The sequence below is a fragment of the Leptosomus discolor genome, unplaced genomic scaffold, assembly GCF_034619465.1.
Source record: "Leptosomus discolor isolate bLepDis1 unplaced genomic scaffold, bLepDis1.hap2 HAP2_SCAFFOLD_117, whole genome shotgun sequence".
NCBI lineage: Eukaryota > Metazoa > Chordata > Aves > Leptosomiformes > Leptosomidae > Leptosomus > Leptosomus discolor.
Genome location: NW_028237902.1, coordinates 119447 through 147253, shown reverse-complemented (window position 1 = coordinate 147253; position 27807 = coordinate 119447). Strand labels below are relative to the sequence as shown.

General features: G+C 57.9%; 3 protein-coding genes and 7 non-coding genes across 10 annotated transcripts in view; 5 read left to right on the top strand and 5 right to left on the bottom strand.

The window, feature by feature from the left end:
- Window positions 1-1840: 1840 nt before the first annotated feature.
- Window positions 1841-27807, top strand: part of LOC104342229 (uncharacterized) — a gene marked incomplete at its 3' end in the record, with an annotated part of 145339 nt that continues 119372 nt past the window's right edge. Inside the window, exons 1-3 of the mRNA XM_086481354.1 lie at window positions 1841-1928; window positions 2080-2178; window positions 2628-4246. Coding sequence (XP_086337480.1) covers window positions 1841-1928; window positions 2080-2178; window positions 2628-4246 — 1806 coding nt within the window. The remainder of the gene's footprint in view (window positions 1929-2079; window positions 2179-2627; window positions 4247-27807) is intronic.
- LOC104350329 (uncharacterized) lies at window positions 4324-7977 on the bottom strand. The gene is made up of 4 exons (XM_086481353.1): window positions 7890-7977; window positions 6107-7368; window positions 5871-5979; window positions 4324-4601 (listed from the first exon to the last, which is right to left on the bottom strand). Exons 1-4 carry the CDS (start codon window positions 7975-7977, stop codon window positions 4324-4326), a joined length of 1737 nt encoding a protein of 578 aa, XP_086337479.1.
- Window positions 9943-10052, top strand: TRNAL-CAA (transfer RNA leucine (anticodon CAA)). The gene is made up of 2 exons: window positions 9943-9980; window positions 10006-10052. It is a non-coding gene; the product is annotated as a tRNA-Leu (tRNA).
- Window positions 10399-10470, top strand: TRNAE-CUC (transfer RNA glutamic acid (anticodon CUC)). Its single transcript has one exon. It is a non-coding gene; the product is annotated as a tRNA-Glu (tRNA).
- IL4I1 (interleukin 4 induced 1) lies at window positions 15290-21048 on the top strand. The gene is made up of 7 exons (XM_009957384.2): window positions 15290-15302; window positions 17187-17434; window positions 17679-17791; window positions 18499-18700; window positions 19169-19237; window positions 19866-19999; window positions 20214-21048. The coding sequence occupies exons 1-7, from the start codon at window positions 15290-15292 to the stop codon at window positions 21046-21048; spliced, it is 1614 nt and encodes a 537-aa protein (XP_009955686.1).
- On the bottom strand, window positions 22493-22566 carry TRNAN-GUU (transfer RNA asparagine (anticodon GUU)). Its single transcript has one exon. It is a non-coding gene; the product is annotated as a tRNA-Asn (tRNA).
- Window positions 24660-24741, top strand: TRNAL-AAG (transfer RNA leucine (anticodon AAG)). Its single transcript has one exon. It is a non-coding gene; the product is annotated as a tRNA-Leu (tRNA).
- On the bottom strand, window positions 24946-25018 carry TRNAV-AAC (transfer RNA valine (anticodon AAC)). The gene has a single exon. It is a non-coding gene; the product is annotated as a tRNA-Val (tRNA).
- TRNAP-UGG (transfer RNA proline (anticodon UGG)) lies at window positions 26358-26429 on the bottom strand. The gene has a single exon. It is a non-coding gene; the product is annotated as a tRNA-Pro (tRNA).
- Window positions 26599-26671, bottom strand: TRNAT-UGU (transfer RNA threonine (anticodon UGU)). Its single transcript has one exon. It is a non-coding gene; the product is annotated as a tRNA-Thr (tRNA).

The following is a 27807-nucleotide window of genomic DNA, read 5'->3' as shown; positions in this document are numbered from 1 at the left end:
TTTTTTTTTTTTTTTTTTTAAATTTCCTTCCTTCCTTCCTTCCCCTTTTTTTTTTTTTTTTTTTTTTCTTTTTTTTTTTTAACTCTTATCGCTCGGGATATCAGCGGGACCCGGCTCCCCGCTCACACCGCGGCCTCGGCCCTCGCATCCCCGGGGGACACACACCCCCCCAAACCCCCATTTTTTTGGGGGGAAAAAGGGGCTTCCTAGGGGAAAAAGTGAAGGGGGGGGGGGGGCACCTCCAAGCTTTGCCGACAGCACCTCCCGAGCCAGAGACTGCAGGTAACGGGGAGGTTTGGTTCTGGATGCGGAGAAGGAGCGGAAAATGGCTCCTTTTATTTTTTTTTTCCTTATTTTTTCCATCCCTTTCCTTCCCCCCTCCATCCTTCCCTTCCTCTCCCTCCAGCTCTCCTCCCCAGGGTACCCACGCACACACCGGGCTTAAACTCGGTGCCTGGATGCTCTTCATCCACAGGGAGGTGGGGGGGGGAGTGGATAATTTAAAAAAAAAAGAACAAAAAACCCCCCCAAAACCCCATCCCCGTTGTCTTTCCGCCGTCCTTCCCCCCCTCCTCGCTTCGTTCAGGCGGGTGGGTTTCATGATCAGAGGGGCCGGGAACGGAGGTGTCCGCGGGGGTGTGCGGTGTTGACCCCTTTATTCTTATTTTTTTCCTGAGCAGGATGGCAAACTACCGAGGAGTAAGTGAAGCAGGCTGAGATGCCGGTGGGGGCTTCCAAAAAAAAGAAAAAAAAAATAAAAAAAAAGAAAAAAAGAGGCAAAAATTGCAGGAGGAATCGACAGCCCGTGCTTGAGATCGCCCTTTTATTCCTGGCACCAGTAAGTCAGTGACAACCTTCTGCAAATCCACCTTTTCCCAACTCACCTCCTCCATCGTAACAGCTCTGCTGCTAGGAAAAAAAGAAAAAAAATAAATAAAATGAATCAGCCCACGCATGGGGATCGTAATGCGCAGAGGAGGATGAGGAAAGGGTCGGGGGAGGGGTGGTAATTTGCTTTTAAATGGGTTGTTTGGGGTTTTGGTTTTTTTTTGCAAAGGAGAGCGCCAAACCCTCCTCCTCCGGCTGGGAAAACTCATGTTTTCCCCCCAAGCGCCGAGATTTGCGTGGAGAAATAACTGGGTGATTTATTCTCTTTTTGAGAAGGAGGAGCGATTGCTCTGGGGTGGTTTTTTTTTTTTTTGGGGGGGGGGAAGGATGTAAAATTTGGGGCGGGAGTCCCTGGGGAGGTGAAGGCTCCTGGGGAGGAGCCCCCAGGGTTTGGTGCAGTGGGAATGAGCTGTTCGAGACAACCTGATGGGATGAATTTTCGGGTGAGGATCTCTCAGCCCGGCGTCGCCTGCAGGTGACAGGAACGTGTTCTTCACGGGCTGGGTTTTATCTCCTTCTTTTAACATATTTTTTCTTTTTTAAAAGGAATCACTCGCTCTGCAGCTGTTTTCCCCTTCTGCTTCCGCCTCCCCGTTAACTTTTTTTTGGGGAAAAAAAAAAAAATAAAAATAAAAAGGCTTCGGTTTGATGGAAGCAGAGGGTACAAAGTTCCTGCAGGATCGGGGAAAATACGTGGTGGGCTAAAGCAGGGGGGGAGGGTTTATTCGCCGCCTGTCCGTACGCCTGCCCCCCGGTTTTGTGGTTCAGCTCAGCCTTTCTGTTAGATTATTGGTGAATAATAATCGATTTGGTGACTGGAGAACCCACAGGTCGATAAAATAGAGAGTTTTGCATCCAACGGACGGGACGGCGGCTGGCGAGGGCTCTGCTTACAGGGTGGGGGGGGTGGGGGTGTCACCTCCGTCTTCCAGGGGGGCTGGCGGCCCCAGCCATGGAGCCGTACGTGCTGCTGGACCCTCGGCAGAGAGCCCTCTATCGCGACGTGATGCAGGAGAGCTACGAGACGCTGATGGCGCTGGGTGAGGAGCCGGGAATTCCGGGTGGACGGAGGATCCGGCTCGCTCGATCCTCGCGTCTTCGTGCGAGGGGTGCTGGGGAGGGCAGACCCTCCCGACCCATGTTGCTCATCCACACCCCCCCCCCTCTTTTTTTTTCTTTTTTTTTCCCCAGAATTCCCCGTTTCCAAGCCCGACCTGCTCTCCCGCCTGGACCACGGCGGGGAATCTACAGCCCTGGATCTCCACGTGCCCAGGGAGGCCCCGGCTGCAGGTGAGCGTCCGCTCGCGCCTCGACCGCGGCGGTGAAAAAGCCTGGGTTCACCTCCAGCAAGCGGGGACCCCTCCGCCCCCCCCAAAAATGGCCAACCCCCCCCCCCCCCCTTAACGGCTGCCGCCGTACCCCGAACCGCCAGCCCCGGTTTGGCGTGGAAGAAGGACGCTGGGGAGGAGAGACCGTCATGCCAGAGGGGTGTCCCGGCCGAAAGGGAAAGGAGGGATCCCCTTCCTAGGCAGCCCCGTTCCTGGAGCGGCCCACGGAGGTGCAGTGGAGGTGGCGGCGGGTGAATCGCCACGTCCGTGGTGGCGGCAGAGAGGAGGGGTGGGGATTGGAGATGCCTCTGCTGGAGGCGCTTCCCTGGAAGAGCTTGTGCAGTGAAAAACCAGAAAGGAGGAGGAATCCCTCCTGGCTCTCCTTTTCCCGCCCCTTTCCCGTCCTCCCAGCCCCCAGGAGAGGTGATGTCTCCTGCCTGGGTTGTGCCCGTCTCTCTTGGTGCCCCGCAGAGCACGGAGCAGGAGCGCAGCGGGACCCTCCTCGAGAAGAAGCTTCTGAGAAAGAGCCCGAAGGGGTGAAACCTGCGGGCGAGGAGCATCCTCCGAGCCCCTCCGGGGCCAAACCGACCGGGAGCGGGGCACCGGGCGAGAACCCACCGGGCAACACGTGCGGCGAGTGCGGCAAGAGCTTCAGCCACAAGTCGGCCCTGGTGAAACACCAGAAGATCCACAGCGGCGACCGCCCCCACGAGTGCCCCGACTGCGGCAAGGGCTTCATCCAGCGCTCGGACCTCACCATCCACCAGCGGGTCCACACGGGCGAGCGGCCCTACGCCTGCCCCGACTGCGGGCGCCGCTTCAGCGTCAGCTCCTCCCTGCTCACCCACCAACGCACCCACGCGCCCGGCGGCGAGAAACCCAACCGCTGCCCGCAGTGCGGCCGGAGCTTCGCCGACCCGGGAGCCCTGGAGCGGCACCAGAAGAGCCACCTGGGTGGGAAACCCTACGAGTGCGGGGTGTGCGGGAAAGCCTTCGCCTGGAGCTCCCACCTCGAGCGCCACCGCCGCATCCACACCGGCGAGAAGCCCTTCCAGTGCGCCGAGTGCGGGCGAGCCTTCGCCTGGAGCTCCCACCTCGACCGCCACATGCGCACCCACGCCGCCGCCGCCGCCGCCGAGGAGGAGGAGGAGGACGGCGAGGACGGCGAGGCGGAGGAAGAGCCCCCGCCGCCCCCCCAGAAATGCGCCGACTGCGGGAAGCGCCTCAACCACCAGACGGACCCCCAGCGCTTCAAGCACAAGGGCACCCAGACGCTGCCGCCCGGCGCCGAACCCGCCGGCAGCCCCCCGCGGCCCTACCGCTGCGAGCAGTGCGGCAAATCCTTCGGCCACAGCTCCAACCTCCTCAAGCACCGCCGCGTCCACACCGGCGAGCGGCCCTACGCCTGCCCGGATTGCGAGCGCCGCTTCCGCTGGGGCTCGGCCCTCGCCAAGCACCGGCGCACCCACGCCCGGCAGCGGCAAGCCAAAACCCCGCCGGCGCCCGCCGAGGAAGCTGGCGCGGGCGGCAAACCTTACCCGTGCGGGGCTTGCGGGAAGAGCTTCGGTTGGGTCTCGCACCTGGAGCGCCACCGCCGCGTCCACACCGGCGAGAAGCCGTTCCGCTGCGGCGAGTGCGGGCGGGCCTTCGCCGTCAGCTCCCACCTGGAGCGCCACCGCCGCGTCCACACCGGCGAGCGGCCCTACCGCTGCGGCGAGTGCGGCAAGAGCTTCGCCGTCAGCTCCACCTTGCTGGCGCACCGCCGCACCCACGCCGCCCAGCCGGGCCGGCCCCACGCTTGCCCCGAGTGCGGCAAAGGGTTTAGCGCGCCGGCCGGCTTGGAGCGGCACCGGCGGCTTCACCGGGGCGAGAAACCTTACCAGTGCGGCGTCTGCGGCAAAGGCTTCACCTGGAGCTCCCACTACGACCGCCACCGGCTCACCCACACCGGCGAGAAACCCTTCTCCTGCGCCCACTGCGGCAAGCGCTTCGGCCGCAGCTCCCACCGCAACCGGCACCAGCGCGCCCACGCCCAGGGCGGCCCGGAGAAGCGCCACGTCTGCCCCGAGTGCGGCAAAGCCTTCGGCCTCGGCACGGCCCTGGCGGCTCACCAGCGACTGCACGCCGCCGCCGCCGCCGGGGCCGGCACGGGGGGCCGCAGCCCCCTCTCCTTGCTGCCGCCTGCGTGGTGGGAGGGCGAGAGGCGAGGGGGGACGCCCACCCCCGCCGAGCTCTGGCCCGAAGAGCCCAGCACCGTTTTCCAGCAGCACCCCGTGCCTTCCTCCTCCTCCTCCTCCTCCTCCTCCTCCTCTTCCTCGTCCTCCGCGGCCCCCAGGGGCTGGGCTGCCAAGGCTCTCCTGCCGCCCCCCGCCGTGCCGTGGAGACCTGGGGAGGGGGACGCCCTGCAAAGCGATGCCTCTGCCCCCCAGGAGCCCTGGGGTTCCCTGCCCCCCCCCAGCTCCTGAGAGGGGGGCGGGGGGCGGGGGGGGGGTGTGTGCTCAGAGCCACCCTCCCTCCTTTCGGGGACACCCCATGGCCAAGGTGGGGGATTGGCCTGTGTGTGTATCCCCCCCTTCCCCAGAAGGGGCTGTTGGGGGGGGGGTGTGTGCCCAGGGTACCCTGGGGTGGGGGGGGGGGTGTCAGGGTGGGTTGAAGTGGTGGTGGGGAGGGGACACGGGGGGAGGGGGGGGGAGGGTGAGCGGTGTGTGCTCGGGGGGGTGTGTAGCAACCAGCGTAGGGGCTTTGTGGGGGGGGACAGGGGAAGCTGGGGCTGGATTTGGGGAGGGCTGGGGGGTAGTTTGGGGCGGTGGGGAGACAACGCTTCTCCCTCGAACCCTCCTCATCCTCTGCCCCACCATTGGCGGCAGGGGGGGGGTGGGGGGGCCGAAGGAGGGGGCAACCCAGCTTGGGCACAGGGGAGGGGACCCCTCGGTGAAAAAAAAATCGCCCAGGGACCCCCCCTTCCAGAGGGGGATTTTGGGGGCGAACGTCTCAGAAAAAGAGCCACGGGGGAACCCGCGTCGGTCACCAGCTCCGCTGCTTCCTCCCGCCCCCCCCCCCCCAATCAGGTTGTGCCGAGGGCGGTTTGGGAAGCGTCGAGGCGGGAATTTGGCGAGGGTGGAGAGGCCGGGTTCCGGCGGGGGAAGCAGGTGATGCAGTAGAAGGTAGCTCAGCAAAAGAGAAAAAAAACACAAAAAAAGGAAAAAAAACCCCAACAAACAAAACCCCAAAACCAAACAACCTTTTCACGTGTCTCGGCGTGTTTTTGTCTTCGGAGGGAGAAGGCGCTCGCCGCCGTTCCTACCAGGAGGAGGGAAAAGCGGACGGAGCCCGGGGCTGGAGCGCAAGGAAGGTCGGACACGGGCGCCTGCGGAAGTCACGGGGCTCCCTCTTTATTCCCACCTCGGGGCGGGGGGACGCGCGGCCTCCCCCTCTCCAGCCAGGCACGGCCGCGAGGAGCGGGCACAAACCCCGCCGTGGTTTGGCACAAGAACCACCCCCGCGGGGGGGGGGGGGGGGGGGGAAAGCGCCGTTTCCCGCGGGAAGAGGCTCCCTCTCCCCCGCCAAGGCGTCCCCCTTGGCAGCGGGCACCCTCCACCCACCGCCGCTGGAGACACTGGAGAAATCCCACCCCAACGCCTGGCTGTCACCCACCCCGGGGCCGCCTTCCGCCCCTGAAGTGTCGCTTGGTGCCCGATTTGTCCCCAAGCCGAGTTCTCCCTCGGCCGCGGTCCTCCCTCCGCGTCCGCCGCGGGGACAAGGCCTGGAGGGGGGGGGGGGGGGTCGGTCTCGGTCCTTCAGGGCTCCTCGCCGCCGGCGCCGCGGGGCTTCCCCCCCGCCAACCAGGTCCTGGAGAGGGGCAGGGGTTGCGGGGCGAGGGGGGAAGGGGCTTTGGGGAGGTGGGTGCGGCGGTGCTTGGTGAGGTGAGGGCTCTGGCTGAAGGCTTCGCCGCACTCGGGGCACTCGTAGGGCTTCTCGCCGGTGTGGACGCGGCGGTGCCGGTCGAGGTGGGAGGCCCAGGGGAAGCCCTTGCCGCACTCGCCGCAGGTGTAGCTCTTCTGGGCGGCGTGGCCCCGCTGGTGGGCGAGGAAAGGGGGAGCCTCGCCGAAACGCTTGCCGCAGTCGCCGCAGCGGTAGGGCCGGTCGGGGGAGTGGGTCTTGCGGTGCTGGAGGAGGTGGGCTTTTTGGGCGAAGCGCTCGCCGCAGCTGCCGCAGGGGAAGGGGCGCTCGCCCGTGTGCACCCGCCGGTGCCGCTCGAGGTGGGACGCCCAGACGAAGCCCTTGCCGCAGTCGGCGCAGCGGTGGGCGCGCTCCCGCCGGTGACACCGCTGGTGCCGCGCCAGCGCCGGGCCGGCGCGGAAGAGCTTCCCGCAGTCGCCGCAGCGCAGGGCTTTCTTGCCCAGGTGGGTGCGGCGGTGGCGGGCCAGGTCGGAGCTCTGGCAGAAGGTCTTGCCGCAAGCCGGGCAGCGGTGGGGCCGCTCGCCGGTGTGGCTGCGGCGGTGCTTGGCGAGGTGCGAGCCTTGGCTGAAGCTTTCGCCGCACTCGGCGCAGCGGTAGGGCTTCTCGCCGGTGTGCACCCGCCGGTGCCGGGCCAGGTGGGACGCCCAGACGAAGCCCTTGCCGCAGTCGCCGCATTTGTGGGGCTTCTCGGCGGCGTGGCCCCGGTTGTGAGCCGCCAGCTCGGCGGCGCCGGCGAAGCGCTTGCCGCAGTCGCCGCACTTGTGGGGCCGGTCGCTGGCGTGGGTGCGGCGGTGCTGGAGGAGGTGGGAGCTCTGGCTGTACGTCTCGCCGCACTCGGGGCAGCCGAAAGGGCGCTCGCCGGTGTGCACCCGCCGGTGCCGCTCCAAGTGCGAAGCCCACGGGAAGCTCTTGCCGCAGTCGGCGCAGCCGAACGGCCGCTCCCTCGCCGCTCCCTTGCCGGCCGCCCCGCGGAGGGGTTTGGCGCAGTCCGTTTCGGGGAGCGCCGCGGCTTTGGGCATCTCGGCGGCGGCGCCGCGCGGCGCGGCTTTGTCCGGGCGCTTCGTTTTCCGCCTGTTGGAGCCGAGGGTCTTCCCCTTCTCCTGGGGGCCGCGGGAGGAGCGCGCCCCGAGCTCCTCACCGCTCTCCGCCGCCGCTCCTGCCGCCGCCGCTTTCTCGCTCACCAGCCCCTGTGCTGCTGGGGAAACGGGAGGGGAAACAAAAAAAAAGGGGAGAGCGCGGCCCTCGCCCGAGCAGGGGGTGGCACTGAAACCGAGGAACGGGATTCCCCCCCCCCCCCAAAAGAAAAAAAAAAAAAAACCCAAAAAACTTGGTCTCCCAGAGAGGAGGAAGGGAGATGCGATGGGGGAGACCTGAGCCCAGTTTGAACTGGGAGCGCGGAGGCGCTAAGCGCGCCCCACGGCCCGCGCTCCCAGTTAAAAAAAGGAAATTAAAGAAAAAAAAATGCGGAGGGATCGATAATTTTTTTTCTACAGGAAAATATTAAGGAGAGGGCTGGGGTTTGGGGAAATCCCCCCCCAAAACCTGCCTGGATTCCTCCTCCCCGCTTCCCATCCCGCTCGTGATGCCTTTGCTTCCCTGGCAGAGACGGGGGGGGGAATAAATAAATAAATAAAAATAAAGAGCGCGTGAAAAAAACACCAGGGGGAATGTTAAAGGAGAAGGAAAGGGGATTTTTTGGGGGGGCGTGCTTACCAAGGGACATCAGCGTTTCGTAGCTCTCCTGCATCACGTCCCGGTACAGGGCTTTCTGCCGCGGGTCCAGCATCACCCACGGCTCCATGGCGGGGAGAGGTGCCGGTGGCCGGGAGAGCGAAGGTTTCTCCCTCCGTTCCTCGCTCAGGGCTCCCGAAAAATCCTCTGCGGGGAAGGAAAAAAAAAAAAACCCAAAAATCCCTCGAAGTGGGGGAAATCCGCTGGGCAATGCTTCTTGCCGGGGTTTTGATGCTTTTTCTGGGGATGCCTTGACAAAAATGGGGTGGTGGGTTCCCCCCCCCCCCCCCCCCGGTGGCAGCACGGGGGTGGTCCCTGCGTCCAGGACTAAGCCCGAGCCTGCACGGAGCAGCTTGGGGATGGGGGGCAGGCAGGAGGGTCCCTGTTTCCCCCCCCCCCCGTTTTTCTGGCAGACCGCCTCTCCCAGCCTTGCTCCCTCCAGCATCCCAGTTCCCCCACTCCTCACCTGACTGGGAACCAGCGCTCCCAGGGCGATGGGGCACTGGGGGACGGGACATGTCCGAGGAGCTGGGCCGCCCCATCCCTGGATGCAGGCGGGGACCACCGGCTCCATCTCCATCCATGCTCAGCCCCCGCTCCTCTCCCCAAGGGAGCTCCTGGGAACGTCCCCAGGGGCCGGATCCTGCACCCTCCCGGCCCCGCAGCAGCTCAGGACCCCCATCCCCCCCCTCCTCAGGATTTCTCTCCCCATTACCTGGAGTCCTCAGCTCAGGACACAGCCCAGGACCCGCAGCAGCTCAGGACCCCCAGGAGCTCAGGTCCCCCATCCTCCCCCTCCTCAGGATTTTTCTCCCCATTATCTGGAATCCTCGGCTCAGGACCCCCAGCAGCTCAGGACCCTCAGCAGCTCAGGACCCGCATCCCCCCCTCCTCAAGATTTTTCTCTCCGTTACCTGGAGTCCTCGGCTCAGGACCCGCAGCAGCTCAGGACCCCCAGCAGCTCAGGACCCGCATCCCCCCATCCTCAAGATTTTTCTCCCCGTTACCTGGAGACCTCGGCTCAGGACCCTCAGCAGCTCAGGACCCCCAGCAGCTCAGGAACCGCAGCAGCTCAGGAACCGCAGCAGCTCAGGACCCGCAGCAGCTCAGGACCCCCATGCCCCCCTCCTCAAGATTTTTCTCCCCATTACCTGGAGTCCTCAGCTCAGGACACAGCCCAGGACCCGCAGCAGCTCAGGACCCTCAGCAGCTCAGGACCCCCAGCAGCTCAGGACCCTCAGCAGCTCAGGACCCCCATCCCCCCCTCCTCAAGATTTTTCTCCCCGTTACCTGGAGTCCTCGGCTCAGGACCCCCAGCAGCTCAGGACCCCCAGCAGCTCAGGACCCCCAGCAGCTCAGGACCCTCAGCAGCTCAGGACCCCCATGCCCCCCTCCTCAGGATTTTTCTCCCCATTATCTGGAGTCCTCGGCTCAGGACCCTCAGCAGCTCAGGACCCGCAGCAGCTCAGGACCCCCAGCAGCTCAGGACCCCCATCCCCCCCCTCCTCAGGATGTCTCTCCCCCTTACCTGGAGTCCTCCAAGCCCTCGAGCTTCCCTCCGCAGGTTTTTCCCCTGGCAGAAACGTCCTCCCTTCCCAGGGCTGAGGCTGGAGGAGGGGGTTCACCGGCACACCCCCACACCCCCCCCCCCCCGCTGCTCGCAGCCCGAGGACCACCAGGCCCCCCGGCAGCCCGGCACAATGGAGGCGATGCCGGGCACGGCTTTGCTCCGGAAGCCCAAGCCGGTATCCGGGGGAGAAGAGACGCCACGAACCGGCTCCTCGGTGGCGCCGTTTTACCCGGAGCCCTCTAGAGGTCACCCCAGCCCCGGCCTCCCCCCCCCCCTCCTCCCCGCAAGGCTCCCCAGCGCCCCTGGGGACACCCCCCCCCCCCACCTTCCCTTTGCCCCATCGGTTTCGGGGAGCCCCAGCCTCGCCAAAAACTCCGCCGGGGGGTGGTGACGGGGACACACCCCCCCACCCCCACCATTTTTGGACATATCAGGACGGCGGGAACAAGGCGGTTTCCCGGCGGTGTCAGGATGGCCGAGTGGTCTAAGGCGCCAGACTCAAGGCTCTGCCTTCCCTCCCCCCGGGGTTTCTGGTCTCCGTAATGGAGGCGTGGGTTCAAATCCCACTTCTGACACATCTTTTTTCTATTGAAAAAAAAAAAAAAAAAAATTATCGTCTTTTTTTGAACAATTCCCCCATCACCCCCTCCCCTCAGTTCGGGGAAAAAAAAAACACCCATTCTCCGTTTTTTCCACCCCCCTTTTCTTTCCTCCCCCGAAAGAGGCGGTTCTGTGCCGAGCTCTGCTGTGGCAAACGGTGGCCACACGTGAACCCGCGGCGGGTAAACCACCCCCGCGGCGGGTAAACCACCCCCGCGGCCGGCAAACCACCCCCGCGGCCGGTAAACCACCCCCGCGGCCGGCAAACCACCCCCGCGGCGGGTAAACCACCCCCGCGGCCGGTAAACCACCCCCGCGGCCTCCCTGGTGGTCTAGTGGTTAGGATTCGGCGCTCTCACCGCCGCGGCCCGGGTTCGATTCCCGGTCAGGGAAACTAGCTTTTTTTCCCCCCATTTTACCGCCCCCTCCATCCACAAAATAATTTCTTTCTGGCTCTGGTGACACCAATAACAGGCTTTTTCGCAGCAAGTTCAACCCTCGAAGCCCACAAACGCCACCGCTAATTCTGAAAGCTGGGTGGCACCGCCGCTGCACGGGCTGACCTTGCCGCTCTTTAAGGGATCCGCTGTCGCGGGTGACAACTTGGTGACGGATGGCTTTAGCGGAACTGGGACATCACCAGCACCATCCTGGGGTCATTTAGCCTTTCCCCTCCCCGCTCACAGCAACCCCCACCATCTGCTGGAGACTGAAGTACACAGATTCAAGTGTACAGAACCACCTACTTGCAGCAAGGAAGCCGTGAAAGCCCCTATATTCTCCAAGGTAAAAACCCCCTTACAGGTTCTCACTAACGAAACTCGGAGCCACAAGCCCAAGCCCTCCCCTCCTCATCCCTCCGTGCCAAAGAAACCCCTGACACCACCGAAAGTTGCTTCACTCGGGTGTAATTGCGACATCGCTGGTTCATTTGACAAAGCTCCTGGTGCGTCGCTTCGGTCTTTTCACCAGCTGAGGGGTTTGGGGGGTTAGAATTCCTCTCCCTTGAGCTCTAGGTCTCATCGGCCGCCCGTCCCAACCTCAAGGGAAGGAGGTTGTTCTCTTTAGGGCTTGTTTCTCGAGGCCCTGGCGGGCGCGGGCCTCGACCTCCTCTTCGGCGCCGCGTTCCTCTGCAGGGCGACCTGCATGTGGGTGAGGCTGATGAGGAGGTCACGGCTCTTCCTCTGCAGCTGCTTGGCGCTGCGTGACACCTGCTTGCAGAGGTCCATGGCCGCCCTCATCGTGAGCCCCTTTGCCTGGCGGGAGAGGAACGCTCTGTCCCGCTTGAGCTGGCTGAGCATCTTCCTGATGGAGCCTTTCAAAGCCCTTTCCCTCTGCTTCCACACAGCTCGGCGCTTCGCCTGGTTCTGGTGCTTTCTCCGCTTGACTGGAGACCTCCTGACGCGGCTTCTCTGTTTTGTCCTGCGCCGAGGTCTCCGTTCCTGCTCTGACCTTCTCATCCTTCTCCCAGCACGCACCATGGCTCGGGTCTTGTCCCCACGCTGTCCAGACCCCAACAAGTCTACAAACGTGTCCGCTCTCCCCCTTTTATAGGGTCGAGCCCTGACATTGGTTATGACGTAACAATGCTCCCCCCGTTAGGTCACAATGGGTAGAGCCCTGGCCACCGCTCGTTGTCGGGGTCCCTCTCGGCCATGGCAACCAGGAGCGACGGCTCCCCGCGAGGTTTGAAGACCTCCAGGACCCCTTAAACCCCTCTGGGTTGCTCACCCTTCCCAATGGAAATCTTCCTCCACCCAACTTTAAAAAAAAAAAAACAAACACCACCACCAACCCAACCCAACCCCCCAACCTAGCATTTGTCTCTCAGAGCATCGCCTCCGTCTCGAAAGTTTTGTCTGACAGTCACGCCACCAAGCCGAGTACGTGCAACACGTGTCCTGGGCACCTTCTGGGTAAGTAGGAGATGGATGACAAGAAAATCCGTTCGAAGAGCACCTTCCCTCAACAAGAAATGACTGAGCACCTTCGACCTGCGTCTGCCACCGCGAAGACTCGCTGCGGCTAATTGCCGGGTTAGCACATCCGTCCAGATACACCCCAATACTCGGGTTTTTCCCTCCCCCTGCTTGACATACCTTACTCATTTTTCATCTCCACGTCCAAATGCTCACACGTACACCCCCCCACCCCACCCCACCCTCGTTTCTTTCAAATCCCTCCATGCACCATCAAAACCACAGCTGATACATCCCACCCCAACATCCGCCTGCTCCGATTCTGGAGGACCAAACCCTGACTTTTTTTTTCCTCCTATGTTAATAAAAGCCAACATTAAAACCAGAAGGCAATTCTTTGGAAGCAAACGCTCGTCCCTTCTTCCCCCCGCCCCACGCCAACTCTTTCAGCTTGGTTTTCATCTCTCCCGCTGTCATTGTCCAAGCCTCGTGTCGTAACGGGTTTCAGGTGGAAGCTCTTGTTTCCAGTAATCTTCAGGGAAGTAGCAGGCAAGAGCAGGAACAGAGGAGGAACTGCTTTTGAAATTGGTGACGTGGAGTGCTTATACTCAGACAATAGACCCTGTGTTTTGAAATTGATCCTGAAGCAACTCGTTAGGACACGCGTTAATCTCAACCTGATGAAAACAAGATGAAAGAAACTGCCCTCCTTCCAAAATCTCCAGCTCTTCTGGGAACATCCTGGCTTCATCAGGTAATCCCTAAATCCCCCAAGAAGTGTCATTGCTTCATACCAAGAGGCAATAAGCATTGTTGGGTTTTCAGCGTAGGCACCCGCAGGTGTCAGGAGAGCGACCTGGTAGTCATAAGCCAGTAAAAAAAAAAAAAGTCAGATACAGAGTGGGGTTTTTCAGAAAAATGGATACCTTTGCCTTTTCCAGCTGTTAAACCTGAATCAAACTGGTGGGTTTTCTTAAATGGAGGCATGCTCTGGGACAAAAACCTCAAGAAAAACATGCAGACGTTCCGTTTTTCCTAGAAGGAAAGTTTCCACAGAAGCTTGTCGCCCGATTTTAATGAAGACGGAGGGGAACTTTTGGACATGAGGATGAAAGCCGGTGAACCGGATGCAAAGAACCAGCTCCTGGTTTTGCCTTGGTGCAGGCAGAGATACGTCCTGGAATTGAAAACGTCACAATTTCGGAGGAGACCGACCCTATCAATGGGTGATGTTGGAAGCACAACGAACCTCCTTGGCCATTGCAGCGGCAACGCTGAGAACGCGGGTTTGGGGAAGATTAAGCGTCCCCAGGACTGGGCTGCCTGCGGGAGCAGGCGAAGGAAACGGGACCCCAAAATCCCCACCTTGCTGTAGAAACACCCCCACGCCCCGCCAACAAGCCCATGGACGGGCACGGCCCACCGCCTGGCTTCTTCCAAGACGACCCACGGCACGCAGCGCCGCAAAACCACCCCGTTTGTGTCACAAGTCCGCCAGAACGAAGGGATGCAAACACGCTCAGTGGCTCCTGCGGGGTGGCGAAGATTAAAACCCCGGTCACCAGTGGCTTAAGCGACTCGTGAGCACCGTTCCCCGAAGACCAGAGTCACCCAGAGGGGACTTTGCGTCTCCATGAGAGCGTGACTTCACGGAGCGGGTGGCGCGTGGGACGTCCACGCAACGGTCACAGTCCTGACCTTGCCACGGTTCTGCAATCCGCTCTTCCGCGGCATTACTTGAAACAGCAAACCAACGTAGCGTCCCGGGTGGGCCCCCCACCCGACCTTCCCAAAGCCCCGCGGCCCTTGGCGCGATTCGCCAAAACTCCGCTGAAATCTTTGGGAGCTGGACTCCGCGATCCTCGGGTTTCGCTTCGCCCTCGAGATGTTTTACGGTTAAACCTCGTAACAACCCGCGACGTTGTTGAGACTTGAATGGGATCAAGCGCGGCGACGAGGTTGGCTCCGCACGGGAGACTCGAGCTGTTGCAATCAAGGAACTGAAGGAAGCAGTACTGAAAGTCAGAAAACAAAGATAATACCGCCAAAGCTGCGCTGTGCTCCTGGCCTTGCTGTCTGGGTGGCCAGGGAGGACACCCAGATGTCTAAAGACCAAACTTTTAGCAGCGCAGGGCAATGAATTTGCTTCCGTTTCGACGCACGTAGCTCTGGGCTCCAACGCGACGAGAAACCAACAGCATTGCAGGGGAAAAAAAAAAAAAAAGAAAAAAAAAAGAGAGAAAAAAAAGGCGGATTTCGTTAAGAAAACAGTACTAAGAGGAGCCACTCACTGCTGAGGCTTGCAAAACCGCTTCCAGTGAAAGGCTTCTCGGGGGAAGCCTCTTCCGTGAAGCCGGCTCTGCCTCAGCGATGAGGTCACCCCTCGGGGTCCAGAAGTCGGGGAAGCACCGACGTCGAGTTTCATTTCCTCAACTGAATCCGCAAATCATCTGATTAACAGGGAAAGACGGTCTGTAGGCACAAGGCAAGGGATGGAAGGGACAGGAAGGGTAGTTTTTGGGGGGTTTTTTTTGTTCATTCGTTTGGTTTTTTTAAAGGAGCAGACCAGCCAAGGTGCCTACGTGGCGCTGAGTATGTCCGTACGGTGGGTAAGATGTGGTGGACCAGCCAAGGGATGGTTCATGGTGCTTTGGTAGGTCAGAGTTCTCCATTCTGGAAAAACACTGGTGCAATTCACCCAGTTTTCACCTTTTCGGTGACGGCATCTGAGCTCCAGGTTCCCTCTGGAGGAACAAAGACGGGGTCAAAGCAGAATTGTGCTTGAACCCTTGACGTGGGAGCGTCCAGTAGACGACCTGTCATCTGGAAACGCCCATTTCCATCGCCAGGAAGGAGGTTTTGGGTGGTAGCTCAGAGGCCTCCCTGGGGTGCAGAATGAATCCCATGACACCTAGATGGATTTAAGTGGGTGCCTGTTTGTGCAACATAAGGGAAATCCAAACCAGATATTTCACTGCTGAGATCTCTGCCCTTCACGAGAAGGGTGCAGCCACTCTTATCGTATTCTGATAGTCATAACCCTTCCTAAAACGTGCAGGCAACTGATGGCTAATGTCCAAACCAGTCAGTTCCTTCGTGGGTTTGTTTGTTTGTTTTTAACGTGCTCAATTGCTGCTTCCCCTTTTTGTGACAAATCACACTTCGATCTCTTCCGGGCTGTACTGATTGGCAGAATTTTTCTGAACCACCGCAGGCTTTTTTTTTTTTTTTTTCCCCAAGCCAGGGTATAAAATGAAAGCAGATGTCAGAGGGCTTTTCTTCAGACCGGAATGATGGCTAGGATCGGTGAGTGACGCTCCTCTGCATCTTGACCTCTCTCGCTGTGTTTCTCTCTGGTTTTCTTTCGTCTTCAGTGCCTGGGTTTGGTTTTCCTTTCCACCCGGTGGAACACCTGCCTCTCGTGCCACCTCCCCGACAGCGTAACCGCAAACCTCCCTCGCTTCAGCAAAGGTATTTCACGGTCACCTGGAGCTCGACTTTGCAGCGCTGGGGGCAGTGGAAGACCTCCCTCGCAAGCTGGGGCGGTGGGATGTTCCTAGTTGCGCAGGGAGAGGTGGAAACGCAGGCACAAGCTCAGCGTCTCCAGGGACCTTCCTGGAGGGCGACTTCTTGCATCGGGTTTGTGGTTTCTCCACCTCTACCCACAACGCAAGAAGGTCTGATGGAAGATGGAGACCCACCAGATGTTTCCAGGAGCTGGTCCCAATGTATTTGCTCTCCTCCCGTGGAGAGCCTGATCTCCAAAAAGGATCTCCTTTGCCTTCCACACGGTCTGTAGGTCTTCGGGGTTGCCAGGCTGGGTGAGGTGAGGGCTGCTAGCTCTACGCCACTATGAACCGCACACCCCCAACCCAGAACCACGACTCAAGGCAACGTTTCTGGTCCTCAAGGGAGGTCAGGGCAGCAGCGACATCGGGTTGGGAAGACCGGCGCAGCCTTATCAACATGAGATCACCTCCTGCCGTGCCTTGAAGAAGGCAACCCTGCTGCCAACAGGCTAATAAGAGCAGGTTCTTTCTAATGTTTGGGTTTTTTTTTTTCCTGCCACAGTTGGTGTCCCCAGGAAGCTGCATCAGCTCTACAGGCTGCAGAAAGAGCTGCTTTCAGGAGCTGGACTTGGGTCCCTCAGAAAAATCACCTGCAGGGTAACAGCCCTGAGGTTTATTCGCAGCAGGTGCCCTTCGACCCAGGTAGTCTGCAGATCTGGGGCCGTTCCAGCAAAAGCAGCAACTCCCCAAGGGATTTTCCAGGGCTGAGAATTACCCAGGGTGCCGTTTCAAAAGCTTTTTCTTTTTTCCCCCCTGGAAGGAGACTGGTAGTATTTGAAGGAAGGGAAAGAAAATGAAAGTCGCCCTCTAGTTTCTTTCGGAGAACACAAACCAAAACTAGGGAGATCCCCAGGTTTTCATCCTTTCCTTGTGAAAATGTTGATATAACGTTGTCGTGACTGGTCTGGTAGAAACAGCTGTTCTGAACGGGCTGCAGGCTGCCTGCTCTTCCCTGTCGGTATCTCTGTTGCCTACAGGGCATCTCAGAAACGAAATCATTTCCGATAAACAGAGAAGTCCCGTCACCTGTCTGCATCTATCCAATATGTCCATCTTTCGGCGTAATATTGCCTCCATCTGTCCTGTCCATCTGCCCAACAGTCTCCATCTAGTCTACCCTTCTTGCTGTAAAATAGTCTCCTCCGTCCACCCCCTTCCATGCCCTGCATCAAAAAAAATGCCATGAATTACTAAGGTGTGGGAAAGGGCAGTTGGGACAACAATATTGCCTTAATTCTTTGCGTGGGCATGACGTTAACGATCATTCTTCATGATGAAGAGCTTATTCAAAGGGGCCAAACTCATTCTGAGAACTCACCACAGCAGCTGCACAAGCAGAACATGAATATGGAAATAAAAGATGTCATCTATGAGCTTCATTTCTCCTTAAAAAAAAAAAAATCGCATTGATTGACACCACTTGACATCTGGCCACAGTCATGAGAGACCTGCTGATGCCCCGGATTTCATAATCATGCCAGTTGATCCAAAAACCAGATTTGCTAGGTGTTCCTCTTCGGGATTTGGACACCAACATACTTGGAAAGAGCTTGTGCTGTCACCTCCCCGCTGGGCTGTCAAGAAGGAACATGCCTGCTGATGGCCAAGGGCCTTCACTGAGTTATTTTCTTCTCTTCTTTTCTTCTCTCCCTAGTCCTCTTCCAAATACTCCTCCTGGTAGGGCTCCTAAGCGCGAAGAGGTTTTCAGGTTTCCCTGAATATTGCCTTCATGACCGAGACTATGAGGATCTGCTGAAGATCGTCAGAAACGGGCTGGGCAAGGCAGCTCGTCCAGCAAACGTGGTCGTCGCTGGCGCAGGAATAAGCGGGCTTACAGCAGCGAAGCTGCTCCGAGATGCGGGCCACAATGTAAGTAGTCGCCTGAGGGCCGTGAGTGCCCTTGGGTCTTTTATCCTCCGCTAAGGAGGAGAAAATGTACAATACAGAGAAGGGGTTGGATCTAGGGGTGGTTCGTGTGCCACCTGGAGGGGACCCGTCCCGCCCCACGGGCCGTGAACGCCGCCTGCCAAAGTGAACTTGCTTTGTAGGTGGTTTGCTTAAAACCAGTCGTTGCCTGAACCCCCCGCAAACTCCAGCCCATCCCTGGTTTCAGGTCACCGTTCTGGAAATGAGCGATCGGGTGGGCGGGCGGATCAAGACGTACCGACCGGAGGGACAGGACTGGTACGTGGAGCTGGGAGCCATGCGCCTGCCAGGCAAGCACAGGTAAGGCTTTTGAGGAGCAAGGCCGCGGTTTGAGCTGGGGCTGGGGACCTGGACGTGGGTACAGCACAGCAGGAGGGAGGAGCCGCCTGCCCCATCTCTCCCCCAGAGCTCAGCGTCCGCGTAGAAGGGACAAAACCCACGGAGTCACCCGCATTTGAGCTGGGAGAGCGAAAGACCACCTCTTCCCTCTGCATCACGGCCAGACCTCTGTTTTGGAAGCCGCAACGTCAGAAGATGAGTTAGTTTCCCACGGGTCTGATGGAGAGGGCGCCCAAGCTGGGCTCTCCGAGAGGGTGGAGTCAAGCAGGGCTCAGTGGTCAGCCAAAACGCTACGTGAAGAGCCTGTAGGCGGGTCCCCAACCCTGCCACGCGCCAAGGAGGAGGGCTGGGGCCACAGGAACCCCCTGACTCCTCCCTCAGCAGGGCGTTGCTCTTACTCCCGGTGGCCTCTTTGGGCAGCCGGTAGCCGGAGGGAACACGAGCCGAAGGGCACCTTTCTGCACGGCCCCGTGGTGGCCGCGCTGAGCTGGGCGCAGGCAGCAGCAGGAACCGGAGGCATCGGCGCCCTGAACAGCCCCAGCCTCCACTCACAAGCCAAAACGACACGCGGCTACACCGACAGAGTCAAGGGGAAAGCGTCCTTTCACGCTTGGAACGGTTTGGTTGTTCGCAAAGGGCCTGTCCCCCCGCGCTCTCGTCTTTTCTAGGCTCGTCCGTGAATTCATTAAGCAGTTTGGCCTGAAGCTAAACCCGTTCAGGCTGACCGACGACAGAGCCTGGTACTTTGTGAACGGCGTCCGGGCGAGAGCTGGGGAAGCGAACAAAAACCCCGACATCCTGAACTACGCAGTGAAACCATCCGAGAGGGGCAAGAATGCCCAACAGCTTTACAGAGAAACCCTAAACAAGGTACGTGCCCACGGGGAAGGGGTGCCACCTTCCAGCAACGTTCCTAATCCAAGACAGCTTCCTCCGATTCCAGCAACGTTCCTAATCCAAGACAGCTTCCTCCGAGCTGTGGTGGACCTGCATGACGGGTTGAGGAGGACTCAGCGATGGGTTGAGGAAGGTTAGGGTCCTTTCAGGATGAACAGCAGAAAGGCTCATTCAGAAACGAGGGCGGTTGATTGCAAGCCCCTCTTTACACCCCTCTTTCCCTAGAACAGATTTAAGACTTGGACGAACCAGAAAATGCCACACCGAGGCTTGACCTCCCGAAACCCAAGGTCCAAGCAGCAGGATCCACCAGCTCCAGCTCAGCTCCAGGGGTTACCAAACCCCAAGACTGAATAGCCCTGGTGAATCCTAACAGAATTCGGGGCAAGGCCTTGGGGAACGCGCTTCTTCTCGTGAATGTAATCAATGTTTCTTCTCCAGGCTTTCAATGAGTTCCAGACCACAGACTGCAAGAAATACCTAGATAAATACGATTCCTTCTCCACCAAGGTAAGGGGCTGGGGCTTGAGAGTAGATTTAATCCCTGCTGCTGGTTGTTAACTGGCCACCCCTGCTTCCAGAGAGGGTCTGAGCCACTCCAAGTCCCCCCCTGTCGACACTCTTGGATGCCTTTTCCCTGATCGTTGCTGCCTTCTGCTTCAAATGCTGAGAAAAGAGCAAGCGTGACTCTGACAGAGGGGTTAGAGCAGTCTCATCACTTGGTAACGAGCGAGAAGCAGTGGCGGTTGGAAGTGCTCTGGAAACTCCTCCAGGTTAGACATGATCCTCCATCCTGGGTCTCTTGGTCAGACTTGCTTAAGTATCAAGCACTGGGGTGGATTTACTGAGCAAGCCACTGCATTTTCGTGTGATCCAGCTGTCTCAGAGTGGGGACACCAAGGCACAAATCCTTTTCTTCATTCTTCTCCAGAACTTCAGCCATGCTAAACCAGAGGGGACATTGATCTTCTGCAAGTTAGAGCTGCATAAAAAAAAACAGCCTCTGGTCCAGGGTTTAAGCAGATTAGGAGCAGGAACAAGGCAGCAGGGCATGAGTTTCTGGCTTGGGATATAAAGGGGATACACGCACTAACCGAGATAATAACAGCAGGCTACGTCTTCTTCCCGGCTTTTCTAGGAGTACTTGATTAAAGTAGGAAATCTAAGCCGAGGAGCAGTTCAGATGATCGGTGACTTGTTGAACGAGGACTCTGGATTTTATCTGTCCTTCCTCGCCTCACTGTGGGATTTCGATGTCTTCTCTAACGAGAGGTGAGACGATGGCTCTTATGGCAAGCCCTGTTTCGTGCTGCCCCACGGCAATCCACCGGAAGAGGAAATTTCGGTGGCATTTAGCTGTCTGAATGTGAATCGCTCCTGACTCAAAGGGCCACCAAGCTCCATTAGCATCTCTAGAAGAGGTCATGTTTTACAGTTCCCAAACCCCAAGGTCCTTCCCTCACCTCCTGCTGCTTCTTCCTTTCAGGTTTGACGAAATCACAGGAGGATTCGATCAGCTCCCCGAAGCCTTCCACAAGGCGTTGCCCAACGTCATCCAGTTCAATTCCACGGTGGAGAAAATCATGACCAAGGGAAACAAAGTCCGTGTGTTTTACCGCGCTCCGGACACTCTGGTCCCAACCGTAGTCACTGCAGATTACGTCCTTGTCACATCCACCGCCAAAGCCACCAGGCACATCCAATTCCTGCCACCGCTCTCTTCTCCAAAGACCCAAGCCCTGCGCTCCGTCCACTACGCGGGCAGCTCCAAAATAGCCTTGGCTTGCACCGAGAAGTTCTGGGAGAAGGACGGCATCCGAGGAGGGCAGTCCATCACCGACCGCCCTTCCCGCTTTATCTACTACCCCAGCCACAACTTCTCCAGCGGGGTGGGCGTGATCCTGGCTTCCTACACCTGGAACGATGACGCCGATTTTTTCCTGCCTCTCACGGATGAGCAGTACCTGGATGCCATCTTCCAAGACCTGTCAGACATCCACCAGGCGAGCAAGGACTACCTGCAGTACACCTGCGACCAGTACGTGATCGAGAAGTGGCAGCTGGACAAACACGCCCTGGGGGCATTCTCGTCCTTCACCCCTTACCAGTTCACCGACTACTCGCAGGCTCTCTTCGAGCACGAGGGCAGGGTGCACTTCGCAGGGGAACACACAGCCCAGCCTCACGCCTGGATCGAAACCTCCATGAAGTCGGCCATCAGGGCCGCGAGCAACATCCACCACGACAGCGGCGAAGCCCAGATGCCGAAGGAGGAGGAGCAGGAGCAGACGAGGAGCGTCTTGCAGAAGGAAGATCTCTGAGCGGGACTCCTGGGCTGAGCCCGCTGGTTGCCATCGTGCTTCTGAAGGCACTTTTGGTGTGTGTGTGGGGGGTTAATCTGTTTCTTTCCAAGCAAAGTCAGCAGAAGGACATCAGCAGCTAAGGCGTGAAAGAAGAAACTGGGAGAGCGCTGACTGTCCTTAGACAGAGCTAACAGCTACCTGGTCAAACACGTAATGAGGGCAGGGGGCAGTACTAAAAATAGTAACTTCTAAGTAGGTCTGACGACTCCAATATCACCCTGGCTCAGACACGCTGCAGTAATCTCCAGTTCATTCATGTACCACATATGTCAAGAAACGACTAAGGGGGAATAAGGGTGGAAATAAAAGTCTAAGGGGGAATAAGGGTGGAAATAAAAGTCTAAGGGGGAATAAGGGTGGAAATAAAAGTCTAAGGTGGAATAAAGGTGGAAATAAAAGTTCCTTGCGTCTGAGGTGCCTCCATCTCGCCTCAAAGAGAAGCCCCACCACGTAGAAATCAAAGATTTGCACCAGCTCAAAAGGAATTAAACGCAGGTAAATAAGCACCGGGTGACCAACAGCACGTTAAGAGCTTGGCTCGCTGCGATGAGCTCAAAGCGCCTTCAGGGAGGCCCAGCCGCCCTCAGCGATGCTTTGAAAGGCAAAGTTCCATGGTTGCTCATTAGCAGGTGTCCTTCATCTACTCAAGAACCATACCCGCCGTACCGGGATAAGCGGCACGAAGACCTGGGACACGAGCCTGCTCTTTTGGGGGGGAGGGACACAAAACCACGCGTGTAACCTCAAACCAGGGCGGGTGAGGAGGGGCATCACAGCGGAAAAATAGGTCAAAAAGGCCACAAGCACCTTCTTAAGCTTAGGACGGAGCCAGGCTCAGCGGGCAGCATAGGTTGTGCTGGGAAAAGCGTAGCGGGTGACTTGAAGCATTGCAAAAAGAGGAAAGGGGAGGGTTTTACCCGCTCTGTTTGTCGCGTGACCTCTGACTCGGGCTTTCACGTTTCATAACCACACGTAGTCCCCAGCCCTTGCAGAACACCAGCTCCCTTCTCACAAAGCAATCCGTTTAGCAAAACCCAAAAGCTTTCTTTAGCCTCTGAGCTCACCTCTTGGTCCTACCGCAGACCTGCAGGCTCTTTGCTGGGGCAAACACCACCTCAGGGCACAGCAAGAGCTGGCGGCTGCTGAGGGGGCTGGAGCCCACACACCCACGCGTACACCCCCCCCCGAAAAGGGCAGCATCCCCCCCAGCCGCAGTACCTGGGCAAAGCGCAGATGCTCCTCCCAGGCAAAAAGGACCCCCCCCCCCCCAGGACTGAGCTTAAATAGGGCCCCTGGTCCATGGGGGGGGGGGGGGGCTGCTGGGGGTAATCAGCGCTCATTAGCAGCATCTTCCCTCTCTGCAGGCATCAAGGTGGGGAAGGCAAAAGAAGACCCTCCCCCTCGTCCCTGGGTGGGCTCGAACCACCAACCTTTCGGTTAACAGCCGAACGCGCTAACCGATTGCGCCACAGAGACACGGCTAAAGGGCCGAAAATAGAGAAAAATGATGTCAAGGTCAGACTGCGCTCGTTTTCCCCAAAACAGAGCCGTGTCACCTGCTTTTAACACCCTGACAGCTGTAAAAAAAAACAACCCCAAACCCCCAAACCAATAGAGAAGGGAGGAAGAACGACCCTGGTGCAAAGCTCGGCTCCGTTTCAGGGGTGCAGAGGGGTGGCCCTGGGGGAGAAGGGACGGAGACGTGGATGGGGAGGAGGGAAAGTCACCTTGGTCCAAGGGGAGGGGGTTGGGGATGTGCGTGCCCTTTGCTGCTGGAATCCTGCGGGGTTTGCTCCAGAGGCGGCCCTCAGCGTGGCTAATGACAGCGGAACGAGGCTAAAAACGAGCATTCCAAGTGTCGCCCTAAACCGCCCCATCAGGACCCCCAGCACCTCTTTTAGCCTCGACATTTAACTGCTGCGTTTGCACTCCAGCCGTACCAGTATCACCCACCCACGTTTGTGTGATTATTTGGAGAAGGGTGGGTGGGAGGAGAGGTGGAAAGCCACCCCGGGTGGAAAAGGAGAAGCGAATCCTCCTCTTTCCAACCAGCTCTGCGCGCATCCTTCGCGGGGGGCTGTTGGGGAACGGCCTCGCTAACCCCTGCTGCCGCTGGGCTCCGTGTCGCAAATTAAACACCGGCTTAAAAGCAAGTGAAAAGCCTCGCGATGCTCAAGTGGTTTGTCAACAGAGATGTTCGGGTTTGTCGTCGTTAAAAGTATGATTTCCGGAAGGAAATGGAAGGTCCTGGAAATGGCGATAACAGAAAAGCGTAGAATTCTGCCCCAAAAGGGCTCACCTGGCTCCCCAGGAGACCATCTTCATGTCAGAGCTGGGAAAATCCTGCTTTTCACCGAGAAACACTCATCCTTTTCCCAAATCAGGGAAAATGCCATGCCCCACACCCCAGTGAGATCTGAACTCACAGCCCTTGGTGTACAAGACCAGCGCTCTAACCCCTGAGCTACAGAGCCAAGGCAAACTCCTCTTTTTTTCCCCTTTCCACCCCAAAAGCCTCACACCGACGTTCTTTGCAGGTGATGAATGCAACTGTTGTGCCAAAAAAGCAACGTATTTAAGGGCAAATTCGCCCGTGGTCATGATTCCCCGCCCTGTGTTTTCCGCAGAAGGTCTCTCTGCGGCCGCCGCTGTGAAATTTGGGTGAAGGAAAAGGAGGTTTTGCAAGAAAACACCCCGTGGCGCTGCCTTCATCCCCGGCTCCAGCACAGAAACGTGACCTGCCCACAAGGATCTGGAGGACAAAGCAGATCCGTGCGCTGATGCGCTGCTAGAGCCGATCGGGCAAGTAGCTCCTCTCGGCCCCAAAGAGCCCTGATGGCTTTCCCTGATCTGTCGGCGGGAGGGTTTGGGGTGCGGTGGGATGGGATGGGGATGAGGACGGGCTGGGTATGGAGATGGGGCTGGGGATGGGATGGAGATGGAGATAAGAATGGGGATGGGGTGAAGAATGGGGATGGGGTGGAGATTGGGGTGAGCGTGGGGATGAGATGGGGATGGGAACGGGGATGGAGTGGGGATGGGATTGGATGGGGATGGGATGGCGATGGGGATGAAAATGAAGACAGGAATGGGGTTGGGGATGAAGATGGGAATGGGGATAGGGATGGGGATGGGGATGGGATTGGATGGGATTGGATGGGATGGGACGGGGATGAAAATGAAGACAGGAATGGGGTTGAGGATGAAGGTGGGAATGGGGATGGGGATGGGGATGAAAATGAAGACAGGGATGGGGATGAAAATGAAGACAGGAATGGGGTTGAGGATGAAGGTGGGAATGGGGTTGGGATGGGGATGAAGATGGGGATGGGGATGAGGATGGGAATGGGGTTGGGATGGGAATAGGGTTGAGGATGGGAATGGGGTTGGGATGGGAATAGGGTTGGGGATGGGGATGGGGTTGGGGTTGGGGTTGGGATGGGATGGAGATTGAGGTAAGAATGGGAGTGGGATGGAATGGAGGCAGAGATGTGGGTGGGAGTGGGATGGGGATGAGGATGAGGAAGGAGCCAGACAGCCGAGCAAGGCGAAAGCGACGCCACCGCCAGGGTAGCGTGGCCGAGCGGTCTAAGGCGCTGGATTAAGGCTCCAGTCTCTTCGGGGGCGTGGGTTCGAATCCCACCGCTGCCAGGAGGGCTTTTTTTTGCCCCTCCACCTGCTTTTATCCCCTTTGATCCTCATCATCTTTGCGAAAAAAAAAAACAAAAAGAGAAACAGAGTTTTGGCCAAGGAGTGGAGTTGGCTGCCCACCCCGTGCCCCGCCGAATTATTTTTACCCACCAGCAAGAGAGCGGGGTACGTAAAAGTAAAGTAGAAAACAAATAAAAACGCAGGTGTTTCTGCCCGGTCTCGAACCGGGGACCTTTCGCGTGTTAGGCGAACGTGATAACCACTACACTACAGAAACCCGCCCGGGTGCGTTATTCCCCTATAACGCCCTCCAGGGTCCCCCCCCCACCACCCGGCCGAAGGGATGAAGAGGGATTTTGGGCTATTTTCCCCACGTCTTTTCTCCCTAATTGGCTGTTTTGGGGAGGAAAAACACCCGCGTGTGGGTGCCCATGAGCAACGTGGGCGAGCAACGCTCGGGTCCCTAAAACGAGGCCCATAACATCACACTCAGAGTGGGAAAAAAAGGGGGATAAAATTAACTTTTGCTGCCCGGGATTACAAATCTGCAGCTGGCGCGGCCAAAAGGAGCCGCAGGAGTCGGCTGAGCCGGGGGGACTCCCTGCTGCAGGGTTCGAGGGGCAGGAAAAGGCTTGTTAATGAAGGTTTTTTGCATCGTTTCTGGCCGTAGTTGTACTATTTCTCTGCACTTTCCACCTTCCTGGAGGGCTGCTGCTGGTGGTGGTGAGAGCGCGGGCGCAGCCATGCGCAGGCACTGCACTGCCCTTGGGTATTTCTCCTGCGCTTTTGCTTGAGTAACTTAATATTCTTTCTTATTCCCCGTTGAATAGTTGGGAAATAATTAATAGTATGTTCCTTACGGGAAGAAGAGAGGGTTATATTGCAATTTGCAGCACCTCTTGCTCATCCTCCTTTGGCAAAACTGCTCAAATGAGCCAGATTTTTGTGTTTCCCTGTGGAAAAAAAACCCATATCATCTCCTCTTTCTCTCGCTTGCACACCTCTTGTCCCGACCTTCACTCACCCCAGCTCCTGGACGGTTTTTATTTCTAGAATTACGCACAGCAGGAGCTGCTCGTTCACGGTTGCTATTAATAACGGTTATTTTTATAATTTTTTTTCCATCGGTACCAAGCCAAGATCAGCACAGGAGAGGGAACAGCCCACGGGGGAAAGATCTGGAGTGTTTCTGCGCATCCACAGCTCTTAAACGAAGGGAAAATGCTGAATTTACGGCGCTGTGCACAAACCGTGAGATTTACGCAAAAGGGGAGGCCCGGGGAGGCTGCGCGCAGCGATCGCCTTTTCTGTGCGTGCTTTGGGGGAGCAACAAAAGGTATCGGCAGCGAAGGGCTGATTTACAGGGAACCACCTGCCTGAGCTGCGCAACGGCAAAAAAAAGACCCTCAAACTTGGGTTTATTTCTCCCCCCGCCGCGGGTTTTCCCGGTGAGCTGCTGAGAGCGCTGCAGCTGGGGTGGGACTTCAAGAAGCTGAGGGAGGAGGGGGAAAATAATGAATTAAAATACCTATTTAAAAAAAAACAAAACAAAACCAAAAAAAACCCCCACCAAACAGGGAAAATAGAAGAAAAGGGGGAAAAAAAAGACCAGAGCTGGGCTCGTCCGGGATTTGAACCCGGGACCTCTCGCACCCAAAGCGAGAATCATACCCCTAGACCAACGAGCCGCGGTGGCTGAGCGCCTCCCGGTGTGGCTGTCGCTGCTCGGAGCGGGTCGGCCCCCGCTCCCGCCACCCCCGGCGGCTCCGCCCGGTCCCGACGTGGTGGAAAACGGGGTTGATTTGGGGGGGGGGGGGGCGGGGAGGAAAAAAAAAAAAAGGGCAAACAAACGGCTAAAGGCCCCAGCGAGATTTGAACTCGCGACCCCTGGTTTACAAGACCAGTGCTCTAACCCCTGAGCTATGGAGCCTCCATTCACTCCTATGGCTCACTCATGCCCACCAGGGAGGACCCCCAAAACTGGCTGTTCTCACCCCAAATCTCCATCCCCCCCCCAAAAAAACCTTTATCCCGGGCACCAGCCTAGGGCAGCACCTCGCAACACAAGAGCACGGCCCGGCCAGAAACCGCCGACATCCCACACCCCCCACACCCCCCCATGACACCAAAAGTTGGGGTTCAGCCCCTGCGCTGAACCTTTGCGAGAGTCACGGTTCAGCCCTCGGCACCTCCAGCGTCATCTTTTTTATTTTTTTTTTTTTTTTATTCCCTCCCACTCCCAGGAGGTTTGGCCAAAGTCCAGGCAGCCAGGAAAGCGCCGGAATGACCCAGGTGGTGATGCCCATTTCTCCCCTCTAAGGTTGTCTAAAGGCAAAAGTCCACTCGGTCTTGATCTTCAGCTTTCTGTTGCAGCCCGAATTTGAGGGATATGCACCTGTTGGTGCTTAACAGGTGCGGAAAAATACCCCAAAACACCCCAATATAGATATATGCCTTCACCCCAATGTATATATATATATATAGATGCCTTCACCCCAATATATATATAAGCCTTTATCCCAATGTATATATATATGCCTTCACCCCAATGTGTACATATATATATATACACACCTTCACCCCAATATATATATATACCTTCACCCCAATATATATATATACCTTCACCCCAATATATATATATATATAGATGCCTTCACCCCAATACAAACATATACTTTGACTTAAATTATTTCTTTAGACTTAAATTCCAAGCAGGACCGTCCTTCAAAGCACCATTGTGATGTTCTCTGGCCCGTTGGGAACAAGAAACGGGAGAAGATGAGCGTAGGTAGCACCTTGACGTTTTATTTCCAGCACGTGGGCTGGGAACAATCTGGGAGGTTTCAAACCCACCCCGGTGACTTCTCTTGCTTCCCGTGGTTTGCAGGAGCAGCAGCGCTCACACGCAGACAAGACAAACAGGGTGTAACACCCTGCCTCCCGCTAATACCTTTCTTATTCTAGGGATTTTTATTTCTTTATGTAATTTCTACAGTGGCAAGGCTTCAGCAGTGGGTGGAGCTTAGAATAATTCAGGCATTTTGCTCACCTCTTCGTGGCTTG